Raw genomic sequence first — 17,551 nt, 5'->3', positions numbered from 1 at the left:
TCTACTAAAGCAAGCCACCCGGTCTCTGATGCTCGTATTTCACCTGCTGACAATTGAGACACCGAGCTACAAATCTCACAATGTCCTTCTTCATTCTCCTCCACCAATAATGCTATCTCAGATCCTAATACATCTTCGCGGCACCGGGATGAATGGAATACCGTGAGCTATGGGCCTCCTCTAGAATCAACTCCCGAAGCCCATCTACATTAGGCACACATATACGGCCCTGCATCCTCAACACCCCATCATAACCAATAGTCACATCTCTGGCATCATCATATTGAACTCTGTCCTTAAGGACAAGCAAATGAGGATCATCATACTGGCGCTCTCTGATGCAATCATATAAGGAAGACCGAGAAATCACACAAGCCAATACCCGACTGGGCTCCGAAATATCTAATCTCACGAACCAATTGGCCAAGGCCTGAACATCAATTGCAAGAGGTCTCTCCCCAACTAGAATATATGCCAAACTCCCTATACTCACTGCCTTTCAGCTCAAAGCATCGACCACCACATTGGCCTTCCCGGGATGGTACAATATAGTGATATCATAATCCTTTAGCAACTCCAACCATCTCTACTGCCTCAAATTGAGATACTTCTGCTTGAACAAGTGTTGGAGGCTACGATGATCTGTAAACACCTCATAAGACACACCATACAAGTAATGCCTCCAAATCTTCAACGCTTGAACAATGACAACTAACTCCAAATAGTGAACGGGGTAGTTATTCTCATGGGTCTTCAGTTGACGAGAAGTATAAGCAATAACTCTACCCTTCTGCATCAATACACACCCAATACCAACTCTCAAAGTATCACAATACACGGTATATAAACCTGAAGCTGATGGAAAAACTAACACTAGAGTTATGTTCAAGGCTGTCTTGAGCTTATGAAAGCTCTCCTCGCACTCATCTGACCATACAAATGAAGTACCCTTCTGAGTCAACTTGGTCAAGGGTGATGCGATAGATGAGAATCTCTGAACAAACCAGCGATAATAACCCGCCAAACCAAGAAAGCTGCGAATATCTATGGCTGAGGATGGTATAGGACAACTCTAAACCGCCTCTATCATCTTCGGATCAACCAGAATACCCTCGCTGGACACCACGTGCCCCAAGAAAGACACTTAACTGAGCCAAAACTCACACTTGGAGAACTTTGCATAAAGCTTCTCCTCCCTCAATCTCTGCAACACAACTCTTAAATGCTTTGCGTGCTCCTCCTGACTATGAGAATACACCAGAATATCATCAATAAAAACTATGACAAACGAGTTGAAATAAGGCCGGAACACGTTGTTCATCAAATGCATGAACGCTGCTGGGGTATTGGTCAGCCCAAAAGACATAACCAAGAACTCATAATGAACATATCGGGTCCTGAAAGCTGTTTTAAGAATATTTGAGTCCCTAATCTTGAACTGATGATAACCTGAACGGAGATCAATCTTGGAGAACACTCTCGCTCCCTGAAGCTGGTCGAATAAATCATCAATGCAAGGCAAAGGATACTTGTTCTTAATTGTTACTTTGTTCAACTGCCTATAATCAATGCACATCCTCATAGTGCCATCCTTTTTATTCATAAATAAAACCGGTGCACCTCAAGGTGACACACTAGGCCGAATGAACCCCTTATCAAGGAGTTCCTAAAGCTGCTCCTTTAATTTCTTCAACTCCGCTGGTGCCATACTTTACGGCGGAATAGAAATGGGCTGAGTGCCCGTCACCAGGTCAATACCAAAATCAATATCCCTATCCGGTGGCATGCCTGGTAGGTATGCAAGAAACACATCGAGAAACTCCCTCAGAATTGGAACAAAATCAATACTGGGAGTCTCTGCACCGACATCCCTTACAAAGGCTAGATACGAAAGACAACCTTTCCCAACTATACACTGGGCCTTCAAGAATGAGATTATCCTACTGGGAACATAATCAGTCAAACCTCGCCACTCAATCCGTGTCACACCCGGTATAGCTCATGTTACTGTCTTAGCATGATAGTCCAGAATAGCACGGCATGAAGATAGCTAATCCATGGCCAAAATAACATCAAAGTCTACCATACATAATAACAACAGATCCACTCAGGTCTCCAGACCCCCAATAGTCACCATACACAACCGGTACATACAGTCTACAACAATAGTATCGCCCACTGAAGTAGATACATGAACATGTGAAACAAGAGACTCATAGGGCGTATCCAAATAATGAGCAAAGTATGATGACACATAAGAAAAGGTGCAACCGAGATCAAATAATACAGAAGCATCTCTGTGACAGAATAAGACAATACCTGTAATAACAACATCGGAAGTAATAACATCGGGTCTAGCTGGAAGTGCAATGAAACGGGCCTGACCGCCACCTAATCGACCTCCCCCTTTAGGGTGACCATTAGATGACTGACCTCCACCCCTAGCTGGGTGGGTGGGTGGTGGTGAAGTAACTAGTGCTGAAGCCGATGGCTAACTCTTCTGCTGAGATGAACCAGCAAGACGATAAGGACACTACCTCCATATATGACCCATATCTCCACACTCATAGCAACTCCCGGGTGCTGGAGATGGGGACTGAAAGGAACCCCTAGAATCGGAATGACTAGAAGATGCACCTGGCATAGAAGAGCCTTTAACTGATGGAGCACGAGACGAACTATGAGCTGGAAGGGCACTAAGAGATGACTGGCCCTGATGAGAATGGTGAGAATCATGACCCAATGATGCCCCATAATAACCTGAGCTGGCTGGCTGAGCATGCCGAAGGGATGGCCTCTACCGTGCTGAAACTAACCTCTCGAATGAGCACCACTATAACTACCAGATCCTCGAGGCCTCTTGGCCTCCCACTCATCTCGCTCCTGGCAACAAACTGACTCAATCTCACAAGCAATGTCAACAACCTCCTCAAAAGTAGCACCAGACATCCTCTCCCCGGTCATAAGAATACAAAGTTGATAAGTGAGGCCATCCACAAACCTCCTAATCCTCTCTCTATCTGTCGGAACCAACCAAATACCATGACAAGCTAACTCAGAGAACCTCACCTCATACTGTATCACCGTCATCTCTCCCTGACGCAATCACTCAAACTACCTGTGAAGCTCCTCTCAGTGACACTGCGGCACATACTTCTCCAGAAAGAAAACGAAGAACTGCTAACAGGTAAGGGGTGTTGCACCAACAGGCCTGCGCCTCTCATAAGCCTCCCACCAAGTAAAGGCAGCTCCAGAAAACTAAAAAGTAGTGAAAGCGACCCCGCTAGTCTCTAGAATACCCGCTGTGCAAAGAATCCTCTAATACTTGTCCAACAAACCCTGGGCATCCTCGCCCTCTACACTATTGAAAGTTGGAGGCTGAAGTCTACCAAACCTCTCCAACCTACGCTGCTCGTCCTTTGGCATGGCAGGAGCTACATAGTCCTGAGAAGCTGCAACCGGCTGGGATGGGTGTGACCCCGGTGTCTGAAATCCCTGCACAACCTGCTCAGGTGTGCGAGCGGCGGGAGTCTGAGTGTCTCCCCCGGCCTGAGAAGTAGTTGCGGCTGTAGTAACTAAAACCGCCTGAGCTAGGCCAGTGCATAATGATAGAATCTGAGCCAAGGCCTCCTAAAGACCCGAAATCACAATGGGCACAGTTGGTGCCTGAGCTGGTGCTGTTAGAGCGTCCACAATTGGAACCTGATCCTGAACTAGGGCGGTTGGTGGATTTGCAGGTGCTACCCTAGCTGTTGTGCGAGCCACACCCATTCCCCTACCGCGACCACGACTGCGTCCTTGTCCTCTAGTGGCCACAGTTGGTGGTACTGGTGGTCGAGTATCCTGACCGATAGCGCATGTCCTCACCATCTATGAGAAAATATAATAACAGAAGTTTAGTACTCAGATCAACAGATTCGCACAACAAGAATTTCAAGAATATGAAGTTTTTTCTAAAGGTTCTGCAGCCTCTCATGAATAAATACAGAGGTCTCCATACCGATCTACGAGACTATACTAAACCTGCTCATGACTCGTGAGACCTATGTAACCTAGGCTCTGATACCAACTTGTCATGACCCTAAACCCGGACCCAGTCGTGATGGCGTCTCTCGTGAAGACAAGTCCAGCCGACACACTCCCAATTCATTTTAAGCAATTAAAATAATACAATTAAGTTTTTAACATAACAATAATCCCAAAATAAGGTGAAACAAAACAATTGCAGAATAGACATAGCCCGACATCGGGGTGTCACCAGTCATGAGCATCTACTAACCGATTAAAAATAGGAGGGGTCTACATAGTCTATTACAGAACTAAAATAAGAGAAAATAAGATAGTGGGAGAAGCACTAGGCTGCGAACGTCGAGCAACTACCTAGTGAATCTTCGAGTCCGCCTGAGCTAGAAGAATCAATACTCGTTAGCAAGACCTGAAGCGCCTGAATCTGCACACAGGGTGTAAGGAGTAAGGTGCGTACTCCAACTCAGTGAGTAATAACAATAAATAAAGGCTGAGCGATAAGAAATCACGTAAAAGCACATCAACATTCTATAAAGAAGCAGTATAAAACTAGTAAAAGCAATGAAATAGTGAAAACATATAAAGACACCTTAGTTCAGAATAAGCTTCTTTAAAACACATTTTTAACAGTTAAACAATTAAATGAAAATCAGCTAGAACAGATAAAAACATAAAAATCCACCCCTCGGGCATAATGTCAATAAAATCCGAATATCGAGCAATATCATGGAACAACACCAGCCCCTCGGGCTATATCTCATATCACAATGGGTACCCACACTTACTGGGGGTGTACAGACTCTAGGAGGGGCCCCTTACGGCCCAAACGCAATATCAAGCCATCTCGTGGCATAATCAGTAGGCTCTCAACTTCATTTAAACAAGCCACTTCGTGGCGTACAATTTCAGGTCCTCAGCCTCATAATCATAAATCAATGTATCTTCACAACACAGGCCCTCGGCTTTACTCAGTCAGAATCTCGTAAGCCACTCGGGCAACAGTAAAACATGATGCTCAGCCCAAATTATCATTTAGAATATCATTTAATGTGTTAAAACAGAGTAAACATGGTTGAGTTATGAAAATAGTAGCATATAGCTTGATTGAGTATAAGTATAAAGTCAAAACAGTGAGGAAATATCATAAAATCCTCTAAGGGTCCAAATAGTTGGTACGAGGCCCAAATATGGCATTTAACCCAAAACATGATAGCAAACAGTTTTCAATCAAATACGCGGTAAAACAGTCATTCTAGATGGACTAAGCCACAATCCCCAATGGTGCACGACCCAACACTCATCATCTAGCGTGTACGTCACCTCAATATAGCACAACGATGTGAAATTAGGGGTTTCACACCCTCAAGACAACATTTACCATCATTACTCACCTCTATCCGGTCCAATCTCTACCCCGCGATGCTTTTGCCTATCGAATCGACCTCCGGATACCCCAAATCTAACCAAAATTAGTGCAAAACCATTAAAATATGCTAAGGGAATAAAGGTCACTCGAAAGAAATCAAATTACAACACAAATCCTGAATTGTCCAAACCCGACTCCCGGTCCCATGTCTCGGATTCCAATAAAAATTACATCAATAGACTCCTTATCACTCCCTGAGTTCATTCATAACAAAATCGCCAAAATCCAACCTCAAATGATCCCTCAAATCCCAAATTTTAGGTCTCCAATTACAATCCTCAGTTCTTCAATATTAGACTTAAATTCCACGATTAATTAGGTAGAATTCATATTAGAGTCGAGTATTAAGTTCATAAATCTTACCTCTAAGTGTTTCCCCTTGAATCCCTCTTCAATCCTCTTCAAAAAGCTTCAAAAACGCCCAAAAATGGTGAAAGTTAGCCCCAAAATCGCGGACAATGGCTATTTAAACATCTGCCCAGGCATTAAAACTTTCTTCGCGAATGCAGTCAAAGACTCGCGTTCACAAAGCACAAAATGACGTTGACCTCATTTTCCTCCTTCCTGAACGCGTCTGATCTCTCGCGAACGCGATGCTTCCTGACTCCAACCTTCGCGAACGCGTAGCTCAATGGTCCAGCCCTTCAAGAACGCGGGACCTCCCTCGTGAACGCAAAGGCCAAATATTCAGCTTTACCTCCTAACCCTTTGCGAACGCGAGGGCCAACTTGCGAACACGAAGGCCAATTGTCTGCAACATACACAACAGTTTTTTTTCAATCTTTCACAACATGAAATGGCCCGTTTAACCACACGAAACTCACCCGAGGCCCCCAGACGGAAACCAAACATGCCAACATATCCCATAACATCATTCAAACTTGTTCCAACCTTCAGAACGCTTAAAACAACATCAAAATACCAAATTTGCATCGGATTCAAGCCTAAGAATTCCAAAATCTTCCAAATTCCGCTTTCGATCAAAAAGTCTTTCAAATCACATCCGATTGACCTGCAATTTTGCACACACATCCCAAATGACACAACATACCTACTTCAGCTTTCGGAATTCCATTCCGACCCCTATATCAAAATCTCACCTATCAACCGGAAAACGCCAAAATTCCAATTTCGCCAATTCAAGCCTAAATCTACTCTGGACCTCCAAAATACATTCCGATCCTGCTCCTAAGTCCCAAATCACCTATAAAAGCTATCTGAACCATCAGAACTCATATCCGAGCCTTTTAACACATAAGTCAACATCCGGTTGACTTTTCTAACTTAAGCTTCCTCAAAAGAGACTAAGTGTCTCAAACCTTACGAAAATCTCCCCGAACTCGAGCCAACCAACCCAATCACATATAGAAACGATAAAAAAATAATAAGAATCAGAAATGGGGGAAACATTGTGGTAATTCATGAAATGACCGGCTAGGTCGTTACACCAGGTGCCTCTTTTGTATACTTCACTACTCTAAGAGCAGCTTCCATATAGGAGATCATTGGCATGTGCATATAATAACTTAGCAATTGAACAAAAAAATCCAAGTCAGGTCTAATCATAATAAGGTATAGCAGCCTTCCTACTAGTCTCCGATAGGATCCTATATCCTTGAGTACTTCATCTTTAGAATTACTTTGTATATGTTTGTCATACTCCTGAGAAGTTAGCTTCTAATTTGAATCTAAAGGAGTACCAATTGGTTTTGATCCTCATAGCTCTGACTTAGCTATGAGTTCTAGAGTATACTTCCTTTGGCACATCATAATACCCTCCTCTGACCTTGCAAATTTAATTCTCTCAGGTCTTTCATTTTAAACTTGGTCTGTAATTCATCTCATCTCTGATCTAACAAAATTTAATGGCTGCCTATGATTCGCAGGCCATCAACATAGACTAGAACAATTGTCAGATCACAATGAGTCTTTTTGGTAAATAAAGAGTAATCAAAATAACTTTATTGAAACCCTATTTGTGATAGGGCTTTTGTCAGCTTCGTGTTCCGTTGTCTGGGGTGCTTTTCTTAAGACCAGATAATGATTTATGTAGTTTTCAACCTTCATACTCTTCCTGTGTCTAGCAAACCCCTGAGGAATATGCATATAGACCTCCTCTAGAAGATTTACATTTAGAAATGCATTATGAATCTCCATTTAATAGATCACCCAACTCCTGGAAGCAACAAGGGCCAGAATAGATCTAGCTGTCACCATTGGCCACATGCGAAAAGATTTCTGTGTAGTCAAGTACCTCCTATTGACTATAACCCTTATCAACCAACCTAGCCTTGTATCTCTCTATTTCCCTTGAGGCCTTATATTTGATCTTAAAAATTCACTTACACCCAATACAGGTCTTATCAGGAGGTAGATTCACTATACTCCATGTGTGATTTGTTTCCAAGGCATTAATTTCAAGCTACATTGCTTCTACCCGCTTGGTATCCACCACTACTTTTGCAAAGTTCCTAGGTTCAGTGGTAGTTGCGTTAGGTGACATTGTATGTCTATAAGGAGATTTGACATTGACATAGGTGACATAAGAGGAAATGGGAAAGTGACAGACACCTTTTCTTGGAAATGATCACATAATCTTTCATCTAGAGATGGGTCAGCACCTTTACTGGATCTTCTAAGAGATTGATCAGGAGGTGGTTCATGTAAATGTTTATTAGGGCCAGGATTTTCTACAGTTGGTGCTATAGTTAAAGAAGGTTGTGACTCCACTTGACCTTTAATATCAGATAAATGAAATGAAGGATCAGAGCCCTTGTAGTACCACTTGATGGTGTAACATTTGGATCAGTTATGCTGCACTCACCTGATGATACTGAATAAAGAACATAAAACATAGGATTGCTTGCATCCTTCATGTGCTTGATAGGCAATAAATATTATTGAAACACCACATTTCTACTTACAAAGAAGGACTTTATATGCAAAACATATAGCTAGTATCCCTTTTGAGAGGGAGAATATCATATCAATACTGTTGGAATGGCTCTGGAAGCAAACTTATGCTCTTTTGAACTAGTTGCATAGCAGAGATATCCAAACACTCTAAGATGAGAGAGAAGGAGATTGCAATTAAAGCATCTCAAAAGGACTTTTGTGATGTATAACTCTGGAAGACAGTCTATTAATAAGATATGCTGCAGTACAGTCAGAGTCACCCCAAAATCTCAAGGGGACTGCAGCTTGAAACCTGAGAGACCTAGCCATTTCCAAAATTGTCTTATACTTCTTTTCAACTACTCCATTTTATTTTGGAGTATAGACACATACGATTTGGTGTGCAATGCCAAGACTAAACAATAATTGCTGAAACTCACTACTACAAACTTTACTGCAATTGTCTTTTCTGAGAGTTTTAACAGTAGTAAAAAACCATATTTTGTATTCTAGTCAAAAAGTCTCCAGATTTAGAGTTAATAAAAAATACCCAAGTGTATCTAATATAGTCATCTATAACTGTAATAAAGTACTTCTTTCCATCAAAGGTGGGAAATCTATAAGATCCCCAAATATGGCATTGTAGTAGATCAAAAGCAGACTTAGAGAGTGTAGTACTCAAGTGAAAAGATAGTTTTGCTTGCTTTGCTAATGGACGAACAATACAGTGATGTGGAACTACGTTCTTCAAGAATCTAAGTGACTCATATTTCTTAATTAAATCAAGAGGTGCATGACCGAACCTCAAATGTCACAAATGAAGAATCAGAATTAAGACTAGTTGTGTGTGCACATTTATGTTTACTACTGACTGTGATTGTGACATCAGGAGTGAGATCCCTTGTAACAAATAGAGTTCATGATCCTCCTTACCATTAACCCTCACCAAACCATTGTAGAGGGCCTGAAATACACAGAAATCAGGAAAGAACGCGACAAAGCAATGTAACTCCTTGGTGATTTTGAGCAATATATAAGAGATTGTACTTAAAGTCACGTATGTGCAACACATTACTGATGTCCTGATCTTTAAACATAGAAGAGTTTCCCTTATATGATACTAATACATTATTTCCTGTTGGTAAGTGAACTTTGCTTTATTGTGACTCTGGAATCAACTGATACCTTTTTAGCAGCTGTAGATTTGATGCCCAAATATCTACTATCCAGTTGCGATTAACATACTTGGATAGTAAAGTTATTAAAGTACATGCAAATGTAGCTTTGCTAGATGGTCCATCCTCATCTCCTTTGTTGAGCATCTGCATAATCTTTTGATATTGCTCCTGGGTAAAAAAAAGAACATGTAGTTAGGTAGATGCTCGTTGAGGCTGAGGCTGAGGCAAGATTGGATATCCTCATCTACTTTGTGGAATACCAAATCCTCCTCTATCCCGTGGAGTTCCAAATAGCTCCTGGCAGTTTCCTATAATATTGCAAACTTCTCCTACTTGTAAACTTACATCACTAGCATGATTACCATATAGACCAGGATTTACTCATTTCTTCTTAGACTTCAAGTCAGAAAGATAGCCAATCCGCTTGTAACAGGTTTTCTTGGTATGACCTTTGTAGTTACAATATTCACATTGAACTTGATTCTTCTTCTGCTTGAAGTTTCCTCTTGCATTGAATTGGTTCCATGTACTCCCAAAGCTTCTATTGCTATAGAGTGCAGTGATGTCCAATGCCTCAGTAATCTGCACTACCTGTGTAAAATTCTATAGACTCCTTTGACTTTCTTGATCAACAAACAAGGGGTATGCTTTATTAATGCTTAGAATAGGAGATATCATCATGAGTTGACTTGCTGATTGTAAATATGACTCATTTAAACCTATGAGAAATTGCAGTAGTATGTGATACTCAAGGTGCTGAGCATACTTCTTAAATTCTGGGCAGAGGAAGTCAAGACAGGGCATGAGTACATCGACTCATCCCAAAGGTCCTTTAATTTTGAAAAATAATCAGTCACTGTCATGTTACCTTGTGTGGGAGTATGAATCACACTATGGAGTTATAAAATATTAGGTCCATTAAACTTATAAAATCTCTCTTTCAAATCCTCTTACACCTTATGTGCATTATGGGCATATAAGACACTACTGAGTAGCTCAGACCTTACGACATTCATAATCTATGACAACACCACAACATTCACCTTCTCCTATTAGTCATAAAGTGCAGGTTCAAATCTAATCTTAGGGAATCGACCATCAACAAATCCTAACTTGTTCTTGCCTAGTAGACTAACTCTCATAGTATGATTCTACAAAGCATAGTTGTCAGATCTAATTAACTGAAGAGAGATCAGAGAACTACCCAGAGTGTTAGTTGGTTGTTAAACAGAGGGTGATTTTGATCAATTGTGGGAAAGGTTGTAGTAGCAGTGACGTAATTTCCTGTGCCAGAAGTCAGAAAGGTCGTCGAAAAGGTTGGATGAATATTTTGCGCTTCTATAGAGGTTGATTCATATCTGATCTCTATTGTAATAGCAATAAATTACCAAACAATTCCCAAATCCTAGCTTTGATCCATGATACTCTAAGACACTTCAACACATGGATATTGAAGTGCATATGTTGATTGACTTAACTATTAGGAAAGATTTGATTCTGATTGAGAAAGATGATTCTGATTGAGATTTGATTGTATTCTATTTGATTGTAATTTGTTTTCCTTCCAAAAATAGTCATAAGACTTAGTGTATAAATATATTTTCTTAGGGATGTAAGAAACACACATAAATACAAGAAGCATTTTCTTCTTCTCAAAATCTACATGGTATCAGAGTCATTGCTGCCTTTTTAGGTGGGTTATCTCCCTCGTAGCGCTAGAGTTCTATTTTATCAAAGAGTTCGAGTTTTCTCTCTCATGGTGGCTGTCCGCAATACAAATCCCTTCTAGTTCCATCGAGACATATTTGGTTTTCGGTGTGGCAAATTATTTTTTGAGCAATTGTTTTATATTTCCTTCTGATTGGGCAGAAAATATGGCGACATTCAAGGAGATGGTTTCCTAGCCAAACTTGACTACGCTAATATTGCCACATCCAATTATGTACAATCAGGTAGTGCCTTTGCTTCTCACCTTAATTCTTGGATTGTTTATTATGGTACAAATAGACACATTACAAGCTCTTCTAAAGACATTCAAAACTATTCCCCATGTTTCAAATGAGATAATGTTAAAATAACCAATGGTTCTTTTACACTTATCTCTAGAACACGTTCTGTCATTTATAATCCTAATATTAAACTATCATCCGTGCTCCATGTCCCTGAGTTACTTGTCAATCTTTTATTTGTTAGTGCTATCACCAAAGGTCTAAACTGTAAAATCGAGTTTTCTCCCGATCATTGTATTTTTCAAGATCTTCAAATAGAAAAAATGATTGGCAGTGGCAGATTACATGATGACTTTTAAATATTAGATGGTATTCAAAACTCTGGTCAAGCCTTTTTTTGAATAAAGTAAAGATGTCAACCAAGAAATAATACAACGGCATAAACGGTTAGGAAATTCATCATTCTTTGTTTTGAAGAGGTTATATCTCGATTTGTATTCAATGACTCAATTTGAATCTTTGTTCTGTGATGTGTGTGAATATGCCAAGCATACTAGAAACTCTTATTCCGTGAGTTATAATAGAAGCACAACTTCGTTTATGACTATTCATTATAATGTATGGGGTCTTACAAAAAATGTTTCTTTGTCTGGTCGATGGTTTATTACTTTCATTGATTATTGCACTAAGATGACTTAGGTATATTTATTAAAAGCCAAAAGTGAAGTTTTCTCTTGTTTTAAGTCATTTCATAAAATTATTTGTACTCAATTTGATGGTGAAACAAAAATTTTGAGAAATGACAATGGCGGCGAATACATGGATAAACGATTTGGTGCTTATTTGGAGTCCAATGGGATAGTCCATTAGACTAGTTGTTCTTACACTAATGCACAAAATGTGGCCGTTGAAAGAAAAAATAGGCATTTGTTAGAAGTAACACGATCTCTTATGTTCACCATGCATCTACCAAAATCTTATTGGGGGGATGCTATTCTAGTAGCTACCTATCTTATCAATATAATGCCACTTAAAACCCTCAATTTTTAAAGTCTTTTGGAAGCTTTAAAGGGTAAGAATGAATATATTATTTCTCCAAAGGTATTTGGGTGTTTGCTTTGTCCACACTAGAAATTCTGGGAAACTTGATCCTAGAGCTATAAAGTGTGTTTTCATTGGGTATGCTCCAACACAAAAAGGTTACAAATGTTATCATCCTCCCTCTAGGAGATCTTTTGTTAGCATGGATGTTGCTTTTCGAGAATTTGAGCCCTATTTCAGTATTACCTCATCACCTCTTCAGGGGGAGAGTAGTAGAGAGGAAGAGATGATTCTACCTAGTTCCATCAGTAAAGAGGAAGAGGTGATTCTACCTAGTTCCATTACTGGACCTCTTGATGACATTGGCATATGGGAAAGTGAAATTAGAGAAAGAATTCAGGGGGAGACTATTGGACATTTGGATATGCCTGATTTGAAAACTTACTCAAGGAAAAATAGAGTAGAAGAAGACATTATGCCATCTACTGAAGCTCAACCTTCTTCTACTAGTGAGTTATTTATATTTCTAATAAGTTAGATGGACCTGTTGCTCATAGAAAAAGAGCCAGACCTTGCACCACCAAACACTCTTTATATAATTTTGTCTCCTATATTTCTTTGTCTCCCTCATATAGAGCCTTTGCCTTGTCTATTTCTTCCGCGTCTATTCCCTAGAATTGGAGGGAAGCTTTTGCAGATCCTAAATGGAAGCAAGCTATGACTGAAGAAATGAAAGCCTTGTCAAAAAATAAGACTTGGGAACTTGTCACTTCACCACCATACAAGAAGTTGGTTGGCTGCAAATGGGTCTTCACTGTGAAGTACAAAGCTGATGGCTCGATTGAAAGATTCAAAGAAAGATTGGTGGCTAAGGGATTCACTCAGACTAATAGAGTGGATTATTAAGAGAGATTTGTCCCTGTTGCTAAGATGAACACTATTAGAATTCTTTTCTCTTGTGCATCTAATCTTGATTGGGACTTGCAACAATTTGATGTGAAAAATGCAGTTCTTCATAGAGACTTAGAAGAAGAGGTGTATAGGGAGATTCCTCCTGGATTTGATACTGCACAAAGTCAAGGAAAGGTATACAAATTCAAGAAAGCCTTGTACGAACTGAAGCAATCCCCTAGAGCTTGGTTTGATAGATTCTGCATAGCAATGATCCTCTTTGTTTACCAACAAAGCAATGCTAATCACACTCTCTTCATAAGAAATCATACGATAAACTTACTCTTCTCATAGTTTATGTTGATGACATAGTAATGACAAGAAATAACAAAGAGGAGATGGCCTGATTGAAGAAGCTGTTGGCACATGAATTTGAAATCAAGGATTTAGGAAAATTATAGTACTTCTTGGGAATTGAGGTGCTAGATCAAAAAGAGGAATCTTTATTTCGCAGAGGAAGTATATTTTGGATCTCTTGAAAGAAACTGGTATGACATGTTGCAGACCCGCAGAATCGCTCGTTGAAAGAAATCACAAGTTACAAGGCGAAGTTGGAGAGTCAGTTGATAAGGAGAGATATCAGAGGTTGGTTGGAAGACTCATTTATCTCTCCCACACTAGACCAGATATAGTATATTCAATTAGCCTGGTGAGTCAGTTCATGCATGATCCCCGAGATCCTCATATGCAAGTTGTCTTTCACATTTTGCGATATCTCAGATCTTGTCTAGGGAAAGGTGTACTTCTCTCCAAACATGATTACCTCCAAATAGAAGCCTTTATAGACGTGAATTGGGCTGGATCTCTCAATGACAGAAGATCTACATCCGGTTATTGTACGCTTGTAGGAGGAAACTTAGTTACTTGGAGAAGCAAGAAGCAAAATGTAGTTGCTTGATCAATTGTGGAGGCAGAATATAAAGCTATGGCGCTTGGTGTTTGCGAATTGCTTTGGCTACAAAAGATACTAGAGGAATTGAGACTATCTGAAAAAGGAAAACTTTCCTTGTACTGTGACAATAAAACTGCCATCAGCATAGCTCATAATCTAGTCTATCATGACCGAACAAAGCATGTAGAAATTAGTCGACACTTCATCAAAGAAAAAATTACAACTGGTATCTTGAGTTTGTTTTATGTGCCATCGGAAAAACAGTTAGCTGCTATGTTTGCCAAGGTTCTCAACAAACGGACTTTTCATACATTGGTTAGCAAGTTGGGTGTGTGTTACATATTTACACCAACTTGAGAGGGAGTGTTGATTGATTTAATTATTAGGAAAGATTTGATTCTGATTCAGAAAGATTTGATTGTGATTTAACTGTATTTTGTTTGATTGTAATAGATCGTAAATTGATTGTATTTTATTTTCCTTCCAAAAATAGTCGTAGGACTTAGTGTATAAATACCTTTGCTTAGGGATGTAACAAACACCCAAAAATACAAGAAGCACTTTCTTCTTCTCAAAATCTAGAGTATCAACCAAGACGAAGAAATGTGAGCTGAAAGGAGGTTTAAATTGCTAGCGATGGGTCTAATACCATGTTAGCAGCCATAGAAATGGCAATTACAACTAAGAGACAGACGACGTGGAGAGAAATCTAAGAGAGAAAGAGAGAGCATTCAGAGAACTAATTCGATTGAAGTGGTGTAAAATGAATCGTGTTCTCAAAATATTTGTACAATGAGTATTTGTACTCTTCTTCTATAGTGATAACTAACTTGGAACTAGCTATATATTCAACTTAACTATGGTTACACAACTTGTTAAGATTAACCATAGTCAACACTCCCGATCAAGCTGATAGTTAAATATATGTTTTCACCACTAGTCTATGAAGTAAACAATTATGTTGTGTCTTTGCCAGACTTTTTGTAAGAATATCAGTAAGTTTTTCTTTACAGACTTGTAGTATTCTTTCTCTCACAAATTAACAATCTGTATCAAATATGCTTTGTTCTCTCATGAAATAAAGGGTTGGCTGCAATTTGAAAGTGCAACTTTGCTATCACACCTTAACTGAACTGGTAAATCTACATTGACTCCAAGTTCATCGAATAGTCTAATTGGCCAAGTAATTTCTACTGTACATGTGGCCATGTTTCCGAATCAGCTTCAGATAAACTTCTACACATAGTTTCTTGCTTTTTTACTTCTAAAAAACTAAGACATCTTCTGTTACGACCCGGATTTCCCACCCTCAGGAGTCATGATAGCGCCTACTCGTGAAAGCTAGGCAAGCCGAGTATTATAGATTCACTAACCCTTTTACTTGGCCTTTTTAACAGTTTATGACAACATGCGATCAACAGTGGAATATTAATAATAACTAAAGACATGTGGAAGACGAAATCTGATAACTTAGCCAAATACAGGTACGAAAAACACAAAGTACATCTCTACCCAGAACTGGTGTCACAGTATCACGGACCATCTATAAATACTACAAACAGTTGTCTGGAAAGAAAGATATAATATGTCTTTGAAGTAAATGAAAACAGAATGCAAAGATAGAAGGGGACGTCAGGGCCTGCAGATGCCTGCAGAACTACCTCGGGTCTCCTGATGGACTGAAGATAGAAACCTCTCTCTACGGTCCGTATGCTCTGATAACTAGGGATTTTGACACATTTTATACTCCTTCTTTCTCATGCTTTGATTAGAAACTCATACAAAATAGTCCCAAAAAGCTCATAAGTTGTACTTGATTGCAGGTTTGATCAACAAAGTGACAAGATGTCAAATATCAGCTCAAAAGGAGTGAAATTTGCACAAGTACCAAAGACAAGACAAGCTCAGGCAAAATAGGTCTAGTGCGGTTGCACACCACTTTGTGCGGTCCGCACTAGGAGGTTCAGAGGGTAGCTATTCAGGTTAAAAGGCAATGCGGCTGCACTAGATTTAGTGCGGTCCGCACTGGAGTCCATGTGACTGCACTATCATTCTGTGCGGTCCGCAAAGCCAAAATTCAAAGAAGTTGAAGTTGGAGCTTTCAAGCCAATGTGGTCCGCAGTCCACTTTGTGCAGACCACACTAGAAGTCACCGCGACCGCAATCCATTCTGTGCGGTCTGCGGAGCTTGAGTTCAGGGAGTTGGATTTTTAAGCCAAGAGTCCCAGTGTGGCCGCAGTCCATTTTGTGTGGTCCGCACTAACCCCGCATGGGCATTTTTGTCCAGATTTTTCAGCTTAGTATAAATAGAACCTTTTTTCATTTTTAGGTCATCAAATAGATTTTAGAAGCAGCTACGCTCGTAGGAACGACTCTTGTATCCATTTTGGGCAATTTTACTTACTTTTCATCATTGAATCTTTGTATTTAACTTAACATTTAATTAATATGTGTTTATCTTCATTTATTTCTTATTTTTCTTCTTTGAATATGAGTAGCTAGACCCTATAGCTAGGGTTGTGGCTCAACCCTAGTGTGGGTAATTGATGGGTCTTGCATTTTAGGGCTAAATTGACTATGGGTGTTTGATATTTGGGCCAATTTCATGGTTAAATTGCTGAATTAGTGGTTGCAAGCACTAGTTTGTGTTTAGTTGACAAGGGCTCTTCTTGAGAAAGAGAGCCTAAGTCTCCGAAATTGATCCAACAAGATATTGGGGCGTACTTAAGAGATTGATAGCCCCAATAAAAGGGTTAAACCTCGAGAGAGTAATACCCGACTTGAACCCTAAGTTGCTTGTGCAAATTTGCATACCCAATTGGTCTTGAGAAAGTCAATTGGAAAAAATCACTTGAACCACCGAGAGGTGTATAGTGGGTAAAGTAGTGCAACTGTTATATCATACTCCCTAATTATGTCAATCGTGCCTCAGTTTCAAGTACCCGTCAATTGACCACCTAGGCGAATGTCACTACCCTAGTGCCTTTAACTATTTGAACAACCCGTAGCATTTAACTCTCAGCTTAATTTGCAATTTGTAGTTTGTTAAAAGTAGAATTAAAAGAAAACCCCAAAAATTATGAGAAGTGCAATCTGGAACTCTGCGCAATCCTAAGCTAAATAGATACACCACTCCATTTCTAGCTCTCTGTGGAAATCGATCCCGACCCAATATCGGGTAAAAGCTATTGCG

General features: G+C 39.8%; 1 protein-coding gene across 1 annotated transcript; it reads left to right on the top strand.

Annotated features, from left to right (window-relative positions):
• The first annotated feature begins 13,445 nt into the window (after positions 1 to 13,445).
• On the top strand, positions 13,446 to 14,364 carry LOC138868532 (secreted RxLR effector protein 161-like). The gene is made up of 2 exons (XM_070146087.1): positions 13,446 to 13,601; positions 13,921 to 14,364. Exons 1-2 carry the CDS (start codon positions 13,446 to 13,448, stop codon positions 14,362 to 14,364), a joined length of 600 nt encoding a protein of 199 aa, XP_070002188.1.
• The last annotated feature ends 3,187 nt before the right edge of the window (positions 14,365 to 17,551 follow it).

The sequence above is a fragment of the Nicotiana sylvestris genome, chromosome 5, assembly GCF_000393655.2.
Source record: "Nicotiana sylvestris chromosome 5, ASM39365v2, whole genome shotgun sequence".
Classification (NCBI taxonomy): domain Eukaryota; kingdom Viridiplantae; phylum Streptophyta; class Magnoliopsida; order Solanales; family Solanaceae; genus Nicotiana; species Nicotiana sylvestris.
This window is presented reverse-complemented; position numbering and strand designations above follow the sequence as displayed.